Raw genomic sequence first — 20,250 nt, forward strand, 5'->3', positions numbered from 1 at the left:
AGATCTGAGAAGCAAGGACGGCTCACGTGGTAAAAGACAGTCATGTCCTAAACATACAGCAGTAGATGCCAGTCTATCCTAGGACACACTGCAAGTTATTGTGAACAAATGATGCAGCGATGAAGTGAAGGTGATGAAGAAGTTCTCCGCCGATACTGTCTTGTTCATAAATAAACAGGTTTATTAAAACAAATACAGCATCTCAGACAACATGCTATGTCTGGGTGGTTTCAGCCAATTGAATCAACACACACATACAGCATCTCAAACGGGAATTATATAGGGGAGTTGTGTTTATACAACTAACACAGAAGGGTTGAAGAAGACCTAAAATGGTTATGACCTCTCAACGTTTATGTTGAAGGTTTACATTGTATACAGGTAGAAGGATTCCTCAAGCCCAGGAGATGGGAATTTCCTGCAGAAGAGCAGATACTACAAAGTCACTGCAGAGACCTCCGTTTTCTTAGTCTTTGTGAGGATGGAAGAATTATGAATGAGCTGACACCGGTTATGGGGGAGATTCAGATCCATGCAGTCTACGGTGAGACCTGAGAAAAGGTCAAAACAGTCGTCTATCCTGCTGGAAATTAAAGAATCAAAACATTTTGCTAACTCATGCCTGAACATGAAGTCTCTATTTCTTATTAGAAATAGCACATCGTTTAATTTAAAACTTTTTTTTTTTTTTTTGGACAGACCATGATTGAAGGAATAATAACTCATAAGAATAAGTTTTGCTTATCTCAGCCTTTCCGTAATAAAAGCCTACATGTAGGTAGGAGTCAGCGTCATGGTAAGCTTTAGGTTGGTTCATTGTATAGACTGTAAAATGTATAATTTTGCTGCTGAACACACAAAAGAGTTCTAGCCCAGTGGTCATCAAGTCAATACATATCAATGATTCCCAAGCGTAATGCCAATGACACATTTTATTTTGACTGGACAGGACTGTAATAATGGTAGGAGGATGGACTGTATGGCAGGCTTTGTAGATGTAGTCACAGGCCGACCAATCAGATTGATCTCCTCTGCCCTTTTTGTCTTTGATGGAAAAATGTTTTTTTTAAGGGGCAAATAAATCACACACTGCCTTTGTCCACCTCGATCTGCTCCCTTTGCTTTTGACGCCTCTGTACCTAACAAAATGTTTGCATGTTTCTGGGCAGCTGTTTTATTTCTGCTGTGGAACTTTAAATGGCTCTCTGGACCTCAGTCCAGTGTGATGAATGCTGCTTTCAGTGTTGCTCGTAAATATCTTATTATCGGTGCCTCTAGCACATAGTAACTTAAATGAAAATGAAAAGTGCACACCAAACACGCATTGACGTTTTGCCAAAGTTAGTTGCATGCTCTTCCTCTTCCTATCGATTTACTGACTACACATTTCCATTCGCTAATGTATGTGCTATTTTGTGTTCACACGTTTCGTCCTTGCACAAACATTCCATTAGTTTAACGGCCGTGAACGCAGCAGTCCTCCAAGCTAACGTAAGCTGTTTCTGCGGTGCTATGAGTTGAGAAAGACAGAAGGTAACGGCAAATTATGATATAAAACTAGTTTGTGTCAAGTGAAATGGGTCTGTGCACCACAGGGATGTATTCTTGATACGTCCAGGACCCCACAGTAGTCCGACCGAGCTGTATTTCTTTTTAGTAACGTTACTCGGTGATATATTAGCAACCGTTCGCTAGCTGTAGCTCAGCTAATGTTAGCTAACGTCGTTTCCTCCCACTCTGTTTTCCTGACCGGTTAAGGACAACATGATTAGCTTAGCTAAACGGGAAGTAAACAGTAACGCCACTTATTTCCAGCAAAGCTGTCAGCACAGGAAAAAGTAGTACAAGGGACTTTTTGTCCTGGAGTGTCAGTGCTAGTTTTGATGTTGACCATAAAAACTTAAAGTAACTGTTGACAAGAGTACCGTCGTGCAGAACGTGCAGAGCTAACGTTAACTAAAGTTAGTTACTTGACCTGGTTGGCCTCTACGAACAGGTTCACTTGTACAAAATGAGTTAGGTGTGAGGCCAAATTTTGCATCTTGTCATAACATCTTCCCTTCAGAGTCAGGGGAGATGAGGAGGAGAAGTGTGCACAGTTTGGCACAACACCTACTCTAATCAATTGCTTTAAGCCCAAGTTTATGTTGCCATGAGATGTTTGCGGGCCTGTGCTCACTTGTGTGCTATCTTATCGCCCCTGCCTGCAGTGCTGGGAATGCAGCCACCGCTCCCACCTGAGGCGGTCAGAGAGCTGGTGTGCTCCTGTCTGCACAGAGACCCAGTAGCTGCAGACCTCCGCTGCAGCCTGTTTGTTGCTTCTGCACAGAACTACAAGAGGGATTCTTTGCTCAGACCTTTTCCTCCAAGATACATCAGTGGTGACAATAAGGACTTTGAGGAGCTGGTAAGATACAGTGACAGTGAAAAGCTTTTGAACACCCTCTGTTGTTGCCATTTATGCTTTCACGTGGAGCACTGACACAACACACATACACTTGGTGGCAGTGGTGCACTGTAAGGAAGCAGTGCGTCAAAAAGGTGAAGAACAAGACCGTAAGACTACGACGTTCTGTTCAAGGTTTTCAAAACAGAGGAATTGCTCCAGTAATTTGCACTCCTACAACCGTGAATCCAACTCAACCTACCGTTCAAATAAATTGCTTTGGAATACAATTAAAATGAATGCATTTTGTATTTGTTTTGCTCTTTTAATAAGGAATGCTCACTACATCCTCATGACACGCAAAGGAAAGAGCAGATGTACTCAGGACAGGTGTGACTGCTCCTCCTGTGATCAAAAGAAGTTTGTTTTCTTCTTCTAGTTGGCAGATGTGAAATCTTTGCCCGGTGTCAGAGACCTTGTGAGACTGCGACCCGGAGATGGAGATCATCATCTGGCTCTCACACACTGGATTCTCTCTTCAAAGAGCTTCGCTGTGAAGACGCTGCAGAAAGATGAGGTACATCCGGACAAGTATAAATCCTTAAACCACAGTGTCTTTGATTCCGTGCCTTTTCATTAACCGTGTGTTTCTTTGATCTCGGCCAGTACACCAAACTTTGTAACCTGACGGAAAACGAAGGGATTTCTGCGCCTGTGCCAGACTTCCTGTTTGAGCTGGAGTACTGTGATCAGATGAACGCCAGGTTTGAGAAGACGAGGGCAGGCAGAGACGTCTTCTATGCATTCCACGGGAGCCGCCTGGAGAACTTCCACTCCATCATTCACAATGGGCTGCACTGTCACCTCAACAAGGTGAGTGATGTAGTGCAGTGATGACGAAAGGATGAAGTGGAGATCAGAAATATTCTGTTGTTTCTTCCTGACACAAACACTCGATCTTTTGTGCACGTTGTGTGCAGAACTCAGTGTTTGGAGAGGGGACCTACCTCACCAGTGACCTCAGCATGGCTGTGCTCTACAGCCCCCACAGCAGCGGCTGGCGAGAAAGTCTCCTGGGTCCGCTGCTCAGCTGCGTTGCCTTGTGTGAAGTCATTGATCACCCAGATGTTAAGTGCCAGGTGAAGAAAAAAGGTGTGTTAACCGTGCGACTCACACTGCACAAACAGAATTGCACAAAGTTAAACTCAAGTCACACTGACGGTTAAGTGGCTTCAAATTAAAACCAGCCACTCATTTCCCTGTCAGATTCTGAAATCATTGACCGTCAGCGCTCAAGAGCAAAGAACAGCGAAGGAGGGGAAGTACCGCAGAGGTACTTTGTCGTCACCAACAATCAGCTTTTGCGTGTCAAGTACCTGCTCGTTTACTCTCAGAGGAGGCACCTGTCCAGGTAAGAATCTCCCAGGTCAAATGTAGTGTTGCAGGTCACTTGTGAGTAAATGGTGTAAATGCAGAAAAAGTATTTATAGGCCGCATTACACACAACATCATAAAAGTCGAACAAAAGGACGGACAGGAAGCTTTTCACTGGAGTCAGAGGTGATGATGATCATTCTATCTGATATACAACTCTGATTCCAAAAGAGTTGGCAGGAAGTAAGCCATGTGCAAACAAGCTGTGTGTGACAGCAGAGGTTTTACGACGAGTTCCTGAGCTCATGTAGTAACATCCTTTATCCAATCATGTGTTCACAAAGTGGTGAACCTCGCTCCATCCTTGTCTGTGAGCGACTGAGCCTTTCGAATGTTCCAAACATAAAACATTAAATATATTGTCTTTGTACTGTTTTCTACTGAGCACATCAAAAATGTTTTTTTGTTTTTTTTGTTGTGGTACAGAAATGATGAACTTTGTGTTCTTCCTCCTCAGACATTCCCGCAGCACCTCCTGGCTGCTCAGACACCATTTTGCCGTGATGATGAGTCTCTACCTTCTGCTGCTCATATTCATCGGTGCCTTTAACTCCACCACCTTCGTATCCTTTTGGAACAGACTGTTCAGGTGACAAGACAACAGGGCAGACGGCCTGGATGTTGACAGTCCACAGTGCCTTCCTGATCAGAGACTGACTGGAGGCCCGAGCAAAGTTTTATGCACCTTTATACCGTTTTCTGTCTGCAATGGTTCTTTTCTTTGTTAGTACAAATAAGTATAATCACTGTTTATCCAGGATAACGTATCTTTTCAAATAGCAGCTGTTGGGATCTCGTTGTGTATTAATTCTCTTGATATAGATACTGACCATTCTGCATTTTAAACATGTTATGCAAACTTTCATCTGTCATTGTATGGTTTAGTAAACATCCTGTTTTGTAGACCAGCATGGTGATGTCTTTTTTTGGGTTTGTACTGAGGAGCTGTCGTGTCCATCTATCGATCAGGCACTAATGACAATATTCATTTTAAATGCTTTTAATGGTCTGCATCACCCAGTTTTTAGGAAATAAATGGGAAGGGTCCTTTTATAGCTCATGATTTAAGTGTGACTTTAAGGTATTACATATAAAAATTAGGTTTCATGAAGGAAATCGAGTATTCTTTCCTTACAGCAGTAGAAGAAGTGAGCTGTTAATCCTCCTAAAGGTTCATAAAGTTCATCTTTGGAGGGTTTGAGTGAGCTTAGTTTGTTGTGAAGTCGATTTAAACTCTTTAAATGATTGTCAGGCTCTTATAAGACGCCTGTAACATCACACGTTAGTCAGACGCGCTGAGAATAAACCCGTACGTTTGTCTGCAGCTGCTTCCTGCACATCAACATCTACTCGAAGGTCATTCCTTCGTGGTAATCTCTTGTTCTTTTCTATTGTACCTGTGTTTTGTGGTGTATTCAAACTTTAACATGGGTTTCCTCTGACGGGGGCACATTTATTACAGCTGGCACGCAGACAGTCCTTTGTTATCTGTTGTTTTTAATCAGTAAAAAAAAAAAAAAAGCCAGACAGCTATATGGGATTGATAAGAGGCGGCCTGCTTTGGTGACAGATCTTGTCCTTCTAATATCTAGTTGATATGCTGAAGTGTATCCGCAGCTAGACGCACAAGAAATGTACACAAGGAAGAGAGTTTGGATCGTAGCTTGTGGTGCCGTGCAGCCTTATAAGAGGACAAATTATTAATTAAAGTGATGGAAAACTCGATACGGAAATTGATGCAAAAGTTTTTGCATTAAATATTATCTGCAGTTCCTGGAAGTTACATTAGAGACTGATTTGTGCACAACTGCAGTACTTATATAGTACCTTTAACATTGATTTCATTCATTGAAGCATAATGTACAGTACTGAGCAGCAGAGGAACTGTTTTTTATTAATGTCCCTCCTCTGGCTCTGATCCTGTTTGTCTCAAAAATTGGACAAAGAGCTGCACAGTCATCTCTTCTGTCCATTAAATGCTGGATATTATTGTACTTTAGTGATACAGCTGACTCACAACAGAAGATGAAAGAAAGCACGCGCCTTTGTTTTGGTAGAAAAACTGATTCGTTCTTGCGACATCATTCTGCCTTCAGATAAACTGCTTCAGAAACGGCTCACATTTGAAGGACACAGAACAAACTGTCCATTGTTGGTCCACACTTTATTCCCTTTCTGTGCAAGCTTCATTATTGCTGCCTCATAAACCGTCTGTTATTCAATAACCATCAGCTGTCAGGGGGCAGCCATGGCAGAGGGGACTCGAGACGCTCCGCTTCTCCCGCGAAGCAGACAAACTCCCAAAATGGGAACGATTTAAACAGAAGAGACACAGTTCTGGACCGATATGACCGTTTCATTTACTACACGTATTGTTTCACTTCATTTCTCTGCTGCAGAGTTAGTTTTGAAAGCCTCAGTGCTTTGTTTCTCCCTCTGTTTAAATTGGTTCACTCATTCATGGTTCACCATTCACTGTAAAGGCAGCTCTTCGTAGACAGCTACAACCCCCATCTTTATACACCCATGTTTTCACAAAGTGGTGACCCTCACTCCCTTCTTATGAACAACTGAGTCTTTCCAGGATGCCCCTTTTATACCCAGTCATCATGATTGACTATCACCTGTTACCAATGAACCTCATTACCTGTGAAACGATCCACACAGGTGTTTTTGGAGCGTTCACACAGCCTTCTCAGTCTTTAGTTGCTCCTGTCCCAACTTGCTTGAAACGTGTTGCTGCATCAAATTCAGAATAAGCAGATATTTTGCAGTCGGGGTTTTAAACTTAAGAACAAGACCAAGAGTTTGCTGCCATGCTTGCAGCTCTGCGAGGTGCTTTGAACTAAATGGCATCATGTGCTTCATTAATTGTCTTTTCACTGCTGTTTATGGGGAATTTGGGGATTAATTTTAATTGCACTCGGTACACAGTGTAATAATTTTCAAGAGAGAGTTCATACATCTCAAGTGAACAAGAGCAGATCCTCTCAGATGCAGCACAGCTGTTTCTATCATTTAGCCACAGGTGAACCCAGAGGGGGATTTAGTCTTGGAGTCAGGCACAACAAAGAGCACACACACGCTTAAACATGAGATACACAAACTTTATTTCTTACAATTAAAAACACATGACATGTGACAGGCTTTTATTCAGGTTTACCCTGCATACAAAATGTGATTGTTGTGAAGAATTATCAGGTTATACACAAAGTTTATGGATAGCTGCCTTTTCCCATTTTGCTACATGAGTTCGTTTCTTCTGGGTTTGCTCTCTCCACATGAGGGAATTACTGCGATGTTTTTGGACAGGCTGGGACCAAACACAGAAAATGCCCCCCAGGGTTAGTCTGCAGAGAGAGAGAAGACACACAACACAGTTTTGGATTTGCGGGCCAAGCGTTTAAAGGCAGTTCAGTACAGCTTCTGGTGCTCTCCTCACACCTACCTGCAGGTTGTTGTGGCATACAGGATTTTGAGTCGCTGTCAGGTGATTGTGCACACACTTCCCAAAGTGACGTAGACAGGAAGAATCGGAGAGGGCGCAGGTCTGGGGGCATGATGGGGGTTTTAGCAGCAGACAGCTTGAACAGGAGGTGTGCTGGCAGGAGCCCTGGCACGCCGTCTTCTCCAGAGACACGAACCTACAGAGCAGTAAATTCAGATTTCTGTTAGAAAAACGCAGCATGAGAAGATAATGACAGAAAAATGGCTTCTTCTTTTTTTTTCAGTTTTACCTGGCAGAGCAGATTTCAGAGGGGTTGGCCTCACAGTATTCCCTGGTGCACTCTGGGTGACAGCTCTCTGCATCCGAGGGTTCAATCACTGCACAAACACACATGTTAAACACTGAGCGGGACTCACACAAGGCATCAGATATGTCAAGTTTACATCTAACCCGAGCAGCAACAAAACATGAAAATCTCCAATCTCGTACTACGTCTGATAGCGTATCAATAACGGTGACAACTCTTTTCACCACGAAGAGATAAGAGGGTAATTATGGCTTAACTGTTAGCAGAAACCTTTGAATCAAAGGAAGCCTTGACCACACTATCAGTCTTCACAGCTCATAAGCAAGATTTACCACACTGGCACCATTCCCACTGCAATGGCATACAGTGGTCAAATGTAACTCACATAACAGTGCTTCCATTTCATGCTACTATTCACCTCTTCCTCACTGCATTTCAGAGGAAAGTCTTGTACTTTGTAGCTGTAGTTTGCAGATCAAGCTTACTTACTGAAGGTTAAACTGCCCAAACGTGTGTAAAATAGTATAAACTGGCTCCCCCTCGATCAGCTACAGCATTAAAAAGCATCTTATATCTGAGTTAATCTGTAATAATACAATATTATAATAACTAATGAAGGAGCAATTCTGCTGCATGTTGGCTTCTAGTACATTACTCTGAAAATGCGTCTATACTTTAATTTGTAAAAGAGTATTTTGTGTTGCAGTACTGCCATTAACAACATGTTTTTTTAGGTCCATATTACTGACTTTTTCTGTAAAGATTTGTCTTATTGAAAGATGTTCAGTTTAGAGTGCAGCTGCAATATGTAAATGTTTCCATTTGTGCATCAGGAAATAAGATTTTAAAGAAACAAAAGGGACACGCATGCATGCAGACACATGCAAACGAACTTGTAGTAAAGAGGCAAATTATAACCTGCAATATACAAATAAAATAGTTCTATTATTGAGATTTCGCGCTGCAGAGTTCAGACATTGCTGCATGTTTTTAACTGGCTCACTGTGGCGCATTACACTCATCAGGGTGCACAACCATCATCGTCTCTAACCTCACCTGCTCTACAGATCCCTTTGCGCTCTTCGTCCGGTTTGTCAGCTGCTGAGTCCTGGTAAACACACACCAGTCCCTCGTCACACTTGCCCAGATAGTCCCACGTTCCTCCACAGGTCTCCCCCTCCACTCTGGCACAGACGGGGCAGCAGCCGCAGACACCTGTCGTCACACCACCTTTACACTGGAGCTTCAGCGCCCGCCGGGAGGAGCAGTGTATCTGCTCGCAGGGGGGGCAGTGGAGAGCCTGAAGCTGCTGAGCTCCTCCAGAGGGCGTTTCGTCTGACCCCAGTGCCCCCAACAAGGCACTCAGAAAGAAGAGCATCCACATCCTTGGTCAACCTAAAGTTATCCTGAGGTGAGAACACCTACCGGCACCTTTTATATACATGTTGGCCCGTGGGATTACAGACCAGCGAGGCTTCACAGTTTATGAGCCACAACCTCCACCCCCACCAGCAGCCAATAGATGAGGCCAGGGGGGGTTTCACCCGGTGCATTTAGTGTAAATACACAGTTAATTATCCCCACGTCTTATCTTCACATTATCAACAGTGTGATTTTGTTTTGAAATAATTCCTCCTCCTGAACACCGTTAGATAAGTCTGATGAAGACTGGCCCCCTTTGTGTTTGGAGTCACATGACCTCTGGAAGGGGTAATTCAGTGCACACCTACAATCAGGTAATGACCTATTTCTTGAAAGAACAAAAGGATTAAGACATCAGCAGGTTATCTGATCGGGACATCTCGTAAGGTTCGTATCTCTGAATAAAAACTCTGGCAGGTCGTGCAAACAATAAAAGATGGTCACTGTCACTGGGTGTCGATCGAGTTACAATTCAATATTCCTTTATTAGTCCCGCGCTTACGCTGGAGGTTTCAATAAAAAAAACTTTTTCTTTTTATCTGGCTTCGTTTTTATAAGGCGGCAAGCAGCTGAAGAGTACAAGTTAACCCATACGTCAAATAATTTCCACCTTATTCAACATGATAAGGGTTTATTTCAGCATGTTTGTGATGTCTACAGCAACTAAATATTAAAATGACCCATTTTGAACAAGGCAAAGCACTTTTTTCATATTTAACATTTCAGGGTTTTTTTTTTTTACTTCAAGGCAATTAGGAAATGCTTAAAAACACAAGACACAAAGGTGGTAAACGTATCGGATGAATAGAAATGTATAGTTCAGACCTGAAACAGGCCTTTAAACCGTTGCTTACACTGTGACTTATACTTTAAGATCAATTTTCTATCCTGCTTAAAATCTTTAGAAATGTTTGCAAAATGTACAACTATTACAGACTTTTTAGTCAAATTCTAAAAGGATTTAACAGATTATTAACATTAAATTGTTTGTTAATAATAAACTCATCCCAGCATTTAAAACATTGTTAGCTTTCAAAAGTAAATGAAAAACAAAGATAATGATATCTCGGGTGGCCAAAAAAAATATTCAAAAAACACATTTAAACTAACAGTTATTTAATTTAAGTGCTGCTCCTGTGAACGAAGCTGTGCAAAGTCACTCATCTGCTGCAGGTGGTCAATTAAGACAGCTAAAAGCAATCAGACGGGAGTCATGACTGATCAACTCTTCGTGTTTCTTCTGTATACCATCAATTTATCATGAAGTTACCAAACATTTAATACAGGAACTCGACAGCCATTGTGGTCGACACAGGAGAGTGTGCAGCAGCAGCAGCAGCAGCAGCTATGAGCCAACCGTTTCCACCAGCGTGCTTTAATGTGACAGAAATGTTTGGTCTAATCATGAACATCAAAGTGTTCTCCTCCACTCTGAGAGAAGAGTGCAGAGGGAAACCTCCCTGGGATCTTCAGCTCGAGCTTTTTCGAAGCAGACATTCACACTTGATGATGATGAAGTTTCTCAGTCACCTGAGTTCAACACCTCCATCATTAATGTTATCAGCTCCACCTGAGCTGTCCAGGAGGGGCCCTGAAATCTGATTGACCACTTCAAGTGCCACCCCATTATCTTAAAATATCATTGGTTACCTGCAGAGTGAAAGGCGGGACCTTCGTTCAAACCTACCGCAGGATGAGCATTTACGAATGCGCAGTACTTAAAGTACAGAAGTTTAATATCATATTTGCATGAAACTGTCACTTAAATATCTTTTAAATGGAAATGTGTGACAAACAACATCAAAGTGGGCGAACTTATAGTAACTGTTCATCATCTCATAATTCAGCTACGTATTATACCGCAGCATAAATCTGAAGTTTTTCTAGTATGTTGAGGAAAATGATTTCAACTCAAGATCCAATTATGTCTACAGTTCAATGGCAAGGGACCTCAATTATCTCATACACCTTATTTACATGTATTATATTCAGAGATGTGCCCACGGATATGTGCTTAAATATCAGGAAGCTCTGAGTCGTATAAAAATGTATTTATTTTCAAGGAACCCATTAAGTAACACTGAATACAACAGGAGTGATCATTCAATAGTCCATAAAACTTGTGACTCCTACATCATAAAGATCCCACATACAAGACGTCTTGGAAAACAAGATTTCAAAGCAAACGTGTTGGCAATTTGCTGGTGCTACAATTTCATCTTCTCCCCCCACATAACAAATTGAGGTGATACACACCTGTATAGAAAAGTGACAACATTTTACATCAACTTACAAAGGGCTGGATGTCAAAGTGCAAGATGCCTGTAATCCCCCCCACCCCCACCCCCACCCCGACTCACCCCGCCCGCCCCTCGTTAAAGAGGACGTCGGAGGCGTTGAATTCAGAAATGGACTCTCAAATACAAATCTCCAAAAATTATAATTCAGCCACTATGGCTTTGTATTCAGTTGACTCTATTCTAGTTTACATTACATAACTTTAAAATATTGTTTCAGAAACATTTTCCTCCCAAAGATACTTTCTTTTTTTCTTTTTTTTTTTTAAACTGCACCTTATTACAGACAACTGCATGTAATGGAGTAAAGCATCACAGGAATAATGCAGGCATACAACAGAAAAGCAGCTGCTTATCAACGACTTCAAACAAAAACACACTAACATTTTGTCGGTTTATAAAAGCAACCCAATCAAAGAATACATACTAAAATCTGAAGTGAAAATAAAAGGACTTAAAAACCTTGAAGAAAAAAAACTATGTACATGTATTTACAAGCAAATAGATCATAGAATATTATACAGGTTTGAGTGGCTGTTCAAGGTCAGGCTGAAGCCACCAAGGTCCATCATCCAACACTGCGGGACATTCAGTTTTGTCAATCCAAAGAGACCAAATACCTTCTGGGACGCCGTCTCCGAACGTGTGCCGCGGCGAGCAGCTCTGTTTGAGTGTGTGTGTAGAAAAACATCCAGGGCTTTTGGACTCAAACACAGCTTTCAATTTTTTGCATGACTTAAAAAACTCTATCAATAATAATCATAATGGCAATGTTGCGTTTGCAAAGAGAAATCCATTGAATGTTTCCTTCTGGGGGGGGGGGGGGGGGTCAGTTTGTCGTCCAACGTTGATGCCGTCGTGAACCGAAAGGCGAGCACGAGGTCTTCAGTCTGGAGGAAGGAGGTCGTGCAAGCGAAACTGCTGACGGATGTGCGGTCTGACATCTTCATTCTGCGACGGAGAAAAGACGGATTCGTTTCACAATCGACAAGAAAACGGACTTCTCAGTTCAGAGCTGACGGTGACGAGACTGAACAGGTGAAAAATGAGCTGCTCTCGTCAGTTTTACCTGGAGTTCACTGACATTCATCAGCCTCCGGACAAACAAACACACTCAGCTGCAGGTGTAGTATTTACAACTAATGCTAATGCTCCCTTCATGAAGGTCAGAGTTAGGGATGTGTGTGATTAGTTGATTAAATGTTGCTACTCCTGTTTCTCCATTATTCTTATTATATTAATACATATTTAAATCACAGGATAATGTGTTCATGATGCCTCCGGTAATCTTCACTTGGAAAATCTGTTGTTTCTGTCGAGTTTGAATGAATTGTGTTTTATGGTGATAAAATTGCTGTTTCTGTAAATGGAGTCTGGTGGCTTTAGTGAAAGCAATAAAATTTCCTGCTTCTGGTTAAAAAAAAAAAAATCTCACTCTTCAAAGACTTACTAGAGTTTCATGTGCACAAAGACAACAAGCCTAAATGTGAAATTGTATTATAATGAAATGTCTTTCATGAAGGGGGCAGATAATGTTTTGTATTAATGAGAAGGAGAATTTCATTTCAGACCCAGTTTAATATTCCTATTATATCCTTACATATACCTAGAACACATCTGATAGGGTTCCCTGCATCCAATCCTGAGGCTATCCACAGGCAAGAGTAGGTGGCATATTCACAACACACCACCAGCGGCGTTCACTGTTACCAGCAGCCACAATACATACCAGCTCCACGAGCTTCTCCAGGAAAGGAACCAGCTTCAGGAGCTCATTGTCATTTCTATCCACAAACCAGCTCTCAATGGGGATCCCATTGGACAGCTGAAAAAGACACAAAAACCTGTGCTGGAGCATCACTGTGACACAGAAACACTGTGAAAGGCTTTCACTGGTTTAAAATCCAGTTTGCTCGTCAGTGTGAAAATGTTTTACCTGGTAAGCAAAGGCCTGGGGTGAGTTGTCGATTATTATCGTCTTGGAAAGATCCCGTCCGAGAATGTTCAGGTCTTTGATGTAATTTCCTTGAACGCACACACAGTGCTCACGAAATAGCCTGTGCCTAAAAAACACAGAACGGGAGAACATTCCTCAGCTAGAACATCCAAAATACATCATGTTCATGAGATACATGTGTTTCAAGTGTGCTGACCATCCTCATTCATGTGGGACACAGTGTGACACAGGCCGCAGGCTGCACGCCCTGTTCAATCTATACTGACCCTTAAATTTAATCCTCATCACCACAGCTGACTCCAGGTGCACATATGACAAATCAAAATCATTTCTTATGAAAGCTGCTCCAGAGTCCTGCGTCCTCACTGACCTGACTAACTGTTTTTTCGGATCCAGGATGTTGAGCAACTTGTCGGCGTAGACCTTCTTCGAAGCCGTGAAGAGAATAATCTGCCATTTTAAAAGGACAGCAACACATGAGTGATATGTGAAATTAAAGCGGGTCGAATGACACAAATGCTGTCTGGAAATTAAAGGGCGCCTCACCTCATACATCTGAGACATGCGCTCAAGAAACTCGCGGAAAAAGGGTCTCAGCCGAACATACACCTACAGATGAAAAGTGAGCAAACAGACATTCAATCACGGCAGCAGTAAGATGGAGACCTTTTGATTAGAGAATGACATTTGGCAGTCAGTACCTGGTATATTACATCTTGAAAGAGAACAGGGAATGTCAGGGCTGCATCTTCCAGCTCGTTCAAACTACAGTGGACCAGAGTTTCGTCCTGACAACAGAAAAAAAAGAACATCAGTCGGAAAAACCCATTAAATTAGGAGATACAGCACAAGAAAACTTTGACGGCTTACCAGATCCAAGACGAGAGAAAACTCCGGAGTGCTGCGTGTTTTCAAAGGTAACGCTGGTTTGCGCGTTAACTGCTCTTCTGTCAGCGGAGGCACGTGCTTGATGAAGAAGTACCTTAAAGCAGGGAAGCCATAAGAAGACACTTTTAAGAACAAAGAAAGTTCAAATGTAATGGATTTCTATGTCTTTTAACCACTTAATGAACAGAAAATGCCCCAGTAAAATATTACCCTGCAAGTTAAAATTGAACTGACGGTGATGAACAGGAGTGGCGTAAACATGGTATTGCATATCATCACAGTGGACTGACACAAAGGCTGACAGTCCGGCTTTTGCTGCCATCTAGTGGTTGAAAGTTGCACATTGCATGTCGGTGCATGAACAGAACTTCAATGTCACCTTGGGTGTGATTTCAAGAGGAATCACACCAACACCTCTGATCACAAAATGTGTACGTTGTCATCTTCTAAGTCATTTTTCAGAAATTAGTAGCCATGACCGTTCGTTCCTTGAATAACTACTTTCAGTGTACTTACGGATCAAAAACTTCCCAGTCCTCATCATATGACGTTTCTGCAGGAGCTGGAGGTAACGCGTGTGGGTACACACCGTCTGGCATACAACCAGGAACTGATGAAGACAGACACAAGAGGAGTTAAAACGCATCTTCCCTGAGGAGGAGAGATGAAACGATGATTTCCACTAGCTTAAGTTACTCAGTGTAATCTCACATTCAACATTGGTCTTTCTGGAAAAAAATTCAGCCTGTTCCTGAGGACCAATCAGCATCCACTACAGCACTGGTTACAAGAAGCTGAAACCTTGAATTGCTTGTTGTGTGTGTCTGTTAGTTGGTGACTGGTGTGTAGCTAGCTAGCTAACATTCTTGTCAGTGTTAGGCGTGATTGCAGACGTTATCTTGCTTGTCCCTAATGTGGATGAGGCATCAAAGCGCGACAGGATTTTGCCTGCAGTTAGCATTGGTCACAGGTCTGAACTGCTGGATGAAAAAAAAAAAACCTCAATTAACTTCTGAAAGCATATTATGCTGGTGCCCGTTTGACCCCTTCTCTGTGTCATGGAAGTTTCCCAAACTAAAAGAACGAGGCTGAGGCCTGAGGTGAGAGCGGCTGTACCTGTTAGTGGTGGCATGTCAGTTTCAGTGACGATTTCCCCTTCTTCGATGGTCGTATCAGGGGTAATCTGAAGCCTCTGCGGTAACATCGGGGCAGTGTGACACGGAGTGATGCCCTCTGTGGACGTGAGAGTGCTGCTCGGCATTTCTTCTGCCTGCTCAATGTCCAGCTGTTTCATGATCTCCTCTGCCTCCATCGCTTGGCCAGGAGAGTCTGAACCAGGAGTGGCTGAGTGCACGTGACAAGAGCGGTTTGGTCACACACTGAAAACGTTCTCTCAAAAACAACTTTAGTGATTTCCAGTTTAAAATCTAACTTTTAATCAATCCTAAATATAAGATATCTTCAGACATGAATATCTAAGGAGTCTTTTGCTTTACCAGTTTTAGTTGCTGGTGAGAAAAAGTTGAAGACGGGAGAGAAGATGGTCCCAAGCAGGGTGGTTCGTGGTGGGCTGCTGGCTGCCTCGACTGGGACCTCCAGTTTACCGTTTGGTTTCATGGGTTTACTGTTGCAGGTCATTGTGTCTACAAAACACAACAGGTCTTTAATAACAACCCAACATCTGAATATCTATCAGATATAATGAGACATTTCTTTTACAGCACTTGTGATTGGGTGTGAGGTACCTCGATTTGGACTTTTCCTGCAAACTCTGGAGACTGATTTGTTGGAAAGGCCTCTAGTCTGTGGTGTTGAAGTAATTAGATCGCCATCAGAATTACAATCAATTCGACTTCTCTTGGCGGGGATATCCTGCTCCACCTGGGAAGAATAAAAACAGACACAGAATCAGTCACGCTTACAACCTGCTGACATCATTTCAACTTTAAGACTTTTACATACTTTCATATGACGGCATTCAATTGATATTTGTGCTGTTTTGAAAGAGTTAGAGAAATGTTAGTGGGTCCAACTGAGTAAGATTGGCATTAAGTCTTTTAAATGACTCGGGTGCTTATTCAGAAATCAGATTGATACGCTAATCTGACAATGACTGCCCAGTTTTGCTTTTTAGAGAAAAACCCATGACCTGCTCTACTTTTTCCTGTTAATAAATTTCTTCAGTTGGCAATTAGCAGACCATTGATGATCACCATTTAAACACTGCCAGATAAAAATAGAGGAAGTTCGTGGAAACTTATAAATAGCCGGTAGGAAACTATGTTGGCTGTGTTGAGACTTTCTGTTCAGTGTTGAAAATGGGAATGTCACTTTCAGTTTATTTTGTTCTCGATAGCCCAACCCCCTTTTATCGCAAACTAACCGGATATTTTTGATCTGAGGAGCACAATGGACTTCATCTCCCAGTCAGTCCGGTCCTGAAAGATTCTGTCCCAGACAACTGGGAGAGATCCCAGACAAATATTATCTGCGTTTATGGACCCCATTTTCCCATGTTTTTGTGTCTAAGTGACAACAATTTTGAAACTGGTTCAGTTTTGAGGGACAGTGCTGCAGTCGGCAGCAGCAAAACGGGCTGTCATGTAATCCCTCCAGGCATTTACACACCATCAGTGTATGTCCACTAAAGTTGCTTGTTCTTGTGATGGACAGGCTCACATTGTTATTCTAAGTGTCTGACAACATCATGGAAAGGATCTCTACAGGGATAAACCTTTTCGTTAAAGAGTAAGATCCTTTTTCTTTAACCAGAAACAGCCGCCATCGCGCTTGCCAAAGCCACCAGACTCCATTTACAGAAACAGTCATGTTATCATTGTAAAACACACTTCTTTCAACTTGAAAGAAACAAAACCAAACTCAATCAAACCGTCTTGGTTCATCTTCCCGCTGTTCCAACAATCACCAACATCTCTGGATAAAAAACATAAACCCTTAACTCACAGAATTTGGGGGGGGGGGGCATCAGAGAAGCTGTGGGGAAACAGCGTGTCGAGCCAGAACATTTTCATATCCAAAAGAATTACCCAATAATGGAAACCCTGATCCCAGTCAGCACAAATGAAGTGGCAGGTCGTTGTGATGTCGCTTTCATTTGAGAGAACAGTGCAGCAGTTGGTAGTCAGAGCTGGCTAGCTTGACTTTAGCTCATCCTTCTTCCCCTTAAAGTGTTTTTCACTGCGTTTAGTCACAGTAGATCTTGATTACACAGCATACTCAGGTTTGAGGTACCCAGCTAGCTCTTTGAATCCCTCGCCCTTTACCATACTGATGGCAAACCAATTGGGCGAGTGCCTCAGGCCAGCATGCATCACACTGCGTGTGTATGCAAATTAACCTATAGACCAGCACACGTAACCAATCAAAATATTCTCAATAGTAAACCAATTAACAGTCAACTTTTCACATCCCTATCTTAAAAACACTCCCAGCTATTATGTGTGAGTCACCGTTTCACATTATTAGCACAAAATCCAGCTTTTATTCTGCACAGAGCAAGAGTGTGTTTCCCTACAGTGCATGTTACAGCAGCAAAAACCAAACTGTGAGTCCTGATGCACTCCTACCTTGACAGCATTTCCACGGATGAATTTCTTTATAGTGGAGAAAAGGCCTGTTTCATTCTTCTGCATTTTGCCTCGACCTCTCACCGGGGACGGCTCCACTTCACAGTGTTTCCGTTTGGCCTGGGACGGGTGGGTTCGACGGCCTAAGTTTGGCTGCTGAGGAGCTTTACGCACTCTCAGCCTCATCATGCTCCAACGTCACATAGAAAAATCTGACATGGGGGAAAAGTTAAGAAGCATTCATTTAATAATGCAAACAATTTCTTAATCTGAGATGAAAATGAGATGACAAAATCTTTGCTTGCAAATCACAAATCAACCATTGTTAAATGTTGCAAGCTGCCCAGCAAAAAGCAGCTTTACAAGAACTTTCCCTGAATAGATGAAAAATAGCAAATTTTGATTAAAACCTGTAATTCTATTAATCAAATTAATAAACAAGATTGTGTGTGTATCTGACCACATATTTGACACCAAGTTAGTTTTTGATCTTCAGTGTCATCGTCGACTCTTGTGTACAGTACAACAGATATTAGACTACTTTAAAAGGCACAATAATTACACTAATTTGAATTCATAAAAATCTGAAAAACAATGTATTGGCCAATGATATTTTTTAATGCTAAACAAATATATTTCATGAGGATCCCTTCAATTTGGTTACTAAGATCTGAGACTAAATTACATACTAAGCAGGCCGTTTTCCAGATTGAAAATAAATAAATAATAATATTCCTTCTCTGGTAGACAAACAACATAAACAGAGCAACTAAAAGCCATGTTGGTGGGGGTTTGGGGATCTACTCTTTAAGTGTGCTGTAAAATGTCATCATATCTTATCGTCTATTGATTTTTGCAACTCTTTAGTTTCTGTTTCTATTTCTATTGACAACACTAAATAATAACAGCAACAATAATAATAAATGTTAGCAGTCAGTTTACAGTCCAAGAACAATTTTTTACCCTGTGTTTTATTCCCTATTTCCCTGCAACACATAATTTATGGGCCTTTTAATCTGATGTAATACTCCTTTAAATATCATGTCGCGGTATAAGTTAAGGTGAAACACGATCAGAGGGTTTAACAATGCAGTTGATGACAACAGTCACCCACAATATGCTCATAGTGATATTTACATTGTCTCAAGATCGGTTAAGATCAGCTCGTATCTGACATTTGGTTGTCAGTCGTTCAACAAGATTATAAACAAAGTTTGGAGCTCAGATTGTTTTCAAAAGCAAACGTCTGTCAGGCGGACCGGTGACCGGAGTGGGCGGTGTACGCAACAAACACGACTGATAATCGGACATGCGGGTCCCCGTATATGTTCAAATTAAGCAAAAATGCTTTCTGTATGTATGTTTGGTCAATTATGCTGCAGTTTATTATCTGACTGTTGCTAAACCACATTTGGTAGCTTAACGGCATCGCTGGCTATCGTTATGTAACATCGGAGCGGCTGTAATAACGACGTCAGCTACCGCTAACGTTAACCAGCTGCTGGTATTTAGCATAAAAAAATCCCGCGTACAGTCACCGCTGGTTTGACGCTCCTGACCAACATGTGGTGGGACAAAACCATGAGTTTGTGAGGCCACAGCTGGCACCTGTCCGGTTAATGTAAACGCTAACATTTGGAATGTACCCTAACGTTGCTAACTTAAACCAGATGCTGTTCGGTGGCTACAGTTAGCTTCCAGGCTAGCAAAACGCCAATGGCATCAAAAGCAGGGCCGTGACATTATTCACTCAAGTTACCACAGCACGTCTCACACGTGTCCCCGTAAACATATGTGTGTTTAACATGAAAACTATCCATCGATTCCTCGGTAAAAGAAAGCTACACAACAGCTAGCTAGCGCGTCATTTTGTTCGCTTCCATGACTATTTTCAGCCATTAGACTACGCCCCCTTCGCTCGCTAACGTTAGCCGCTAGCTAGCAGCAGCCAGGCTACCAGGGGGACAAACCTTTTTGTTTGCAAGTTGACGTTGTTTGTTACTTACCGATGATCTAGGGAGCTCTTCAAAAGTCGCCGCAGCGTTGTCAGCTCTCGGCCGCGACCGTGGCGGCCGCCGGTAGAGGTCGGGCCGTGGTTATTGCTGCCAGCTGTGTGTCGCTCGGTAGCTAGTCACTGATCAACCATGTCTGCGGACGCCATTTCCCGCCTCATCACAAACATAACGTTGGTGGTGCGCAGGAGAATGCGACACACTCACGTAGAGGAACCAACGTGGCGGAGCGCAGAGTCTACAGGAAAATGGCTATAGAGCGTGTGTGTGCGCAGCTGGACTGAGGCTCACTCCCACACTTTAAACTAGCTAGTACTGTGTGACTACAACAAGCTATAAAGAATGAGCAAACTGATGCACGTACTGATATAAGCATGCATTTGTTAAATTGTGTGCATTATCTGTTATTTCATATTAGATAATGAAGGATCAAACTGATGTGAAGCATAATTTTGCCTGAAGACTGCCAGAAGTTCTTAAAATTTGATGTACGTTTTTTGCAGCCATAGTTT

The 20,250-nt window shown here is 42.3% G+C and overlaps 3 protein-coding genes across 3 annotated transcripts; 1 reads left to right on the forward strand and 2 right to left on the reverse strand.

The window, feature by feature from the left end:
* Positions 1-1,469: 1,469 nt before the first annotated feature.
* Positions 1,470-5,326, forward strand: parp16 (poly (ADP-ribose) polymerase family, member 16). Its single transcript, XM_076733665.1, has 7 exons — positions 1,470-1,533; positions 2,211-2,407; positions 2,826-2,963; positions 3,053-3,259; positions 3,367-3,538; positions 3,653-3,797; positions 4,278-5,326. Exons 2-7 carry the CDS (start codon positions 2,219-2,221, stop codon positions 4,411-4,413), a joined length of 987 nt encoding a protein of 328 aa, XP_076589780.1. The 5' UTR covers positions 1,470-1,533; positions 2,211-2,218; the 3' UTR covers positions 4,414-5,326.
* Positions 5,327-7,110: 1,784 nt separating this feature from the next.
* LOC143321777 (insulin-like growth factor-binding protein 4) lies at positions 7,111-8,959 on the reverse strand. The gene is made up of 4 exons (XM_076732415.1): positions 8,632-8,959; positions 7,558-7,645; positions 7,269-7,464; positions 7,111-7,170 (listed from the first exon to the last, which is right to left on the reverse strand). Exons 1-4 carry the CDS (start codon positions 8,957-8,959, stop codon positions 7,111-7,113), a joined length of 672 nt encoding a protein of 223 aa, XP_076588530.1.
* Positions 8,960-11,561: 2,602 nt separating this feature from the next.
* ctdspl2a (CTD (carboxy-terminal domain, RNA polymerase II, polypeptide A) small phosphatase like 2a) lies at positions 11,562-20,074 on the reverse strand. The gene is made up of 13 exons (XM_076733480.1): positions 19,733-20,074; positions 17,727-17,938; positions 15,885-16,020; positions 15,636-15,782; positions 15,256-15,483; positions 14,656-14,749; positions 14,122-14,233; positions 13,953-14,039; positions 13,798-13,860; positions 13,622-13,701; positions 13,231-13,357; positions 13,024-13,119; positions 11,562-12,245 (listed from the first exon to the last, which is right to left on the reverse strand). Exons 2-13 carry the CDS (start codon positions 17,913-17,915, stop codon positions 12,180-12,182), a joined length of 1,425 nt encoding a protein of 474 aa, XP_076589595.1. The 5' UTR covers positions 17,916-17,938; positions 19,733-20,074; the 3' UTR covers positions 11,562-12,179.
* Between the last annotated feature and the right edge of the window lie 176 nt (positions 20,075-20,250).

This window comes from Chaetodon auriga, chromosome 6 (genome assembly GCF_051107435.1).
Source record: "Chaetodon auriga isolate fChaAug3 chromosome 6, fChaAug3.hap1, whole genome shotgun sequence".
Taxonomy (NCBI): domain Eukaryota; kingdom Metazoa; phylum Chordata; class Actinopteri; order Chaetodontiformes; family Chaetodontidae; genus Chaetodon; species Chaetodon auriga.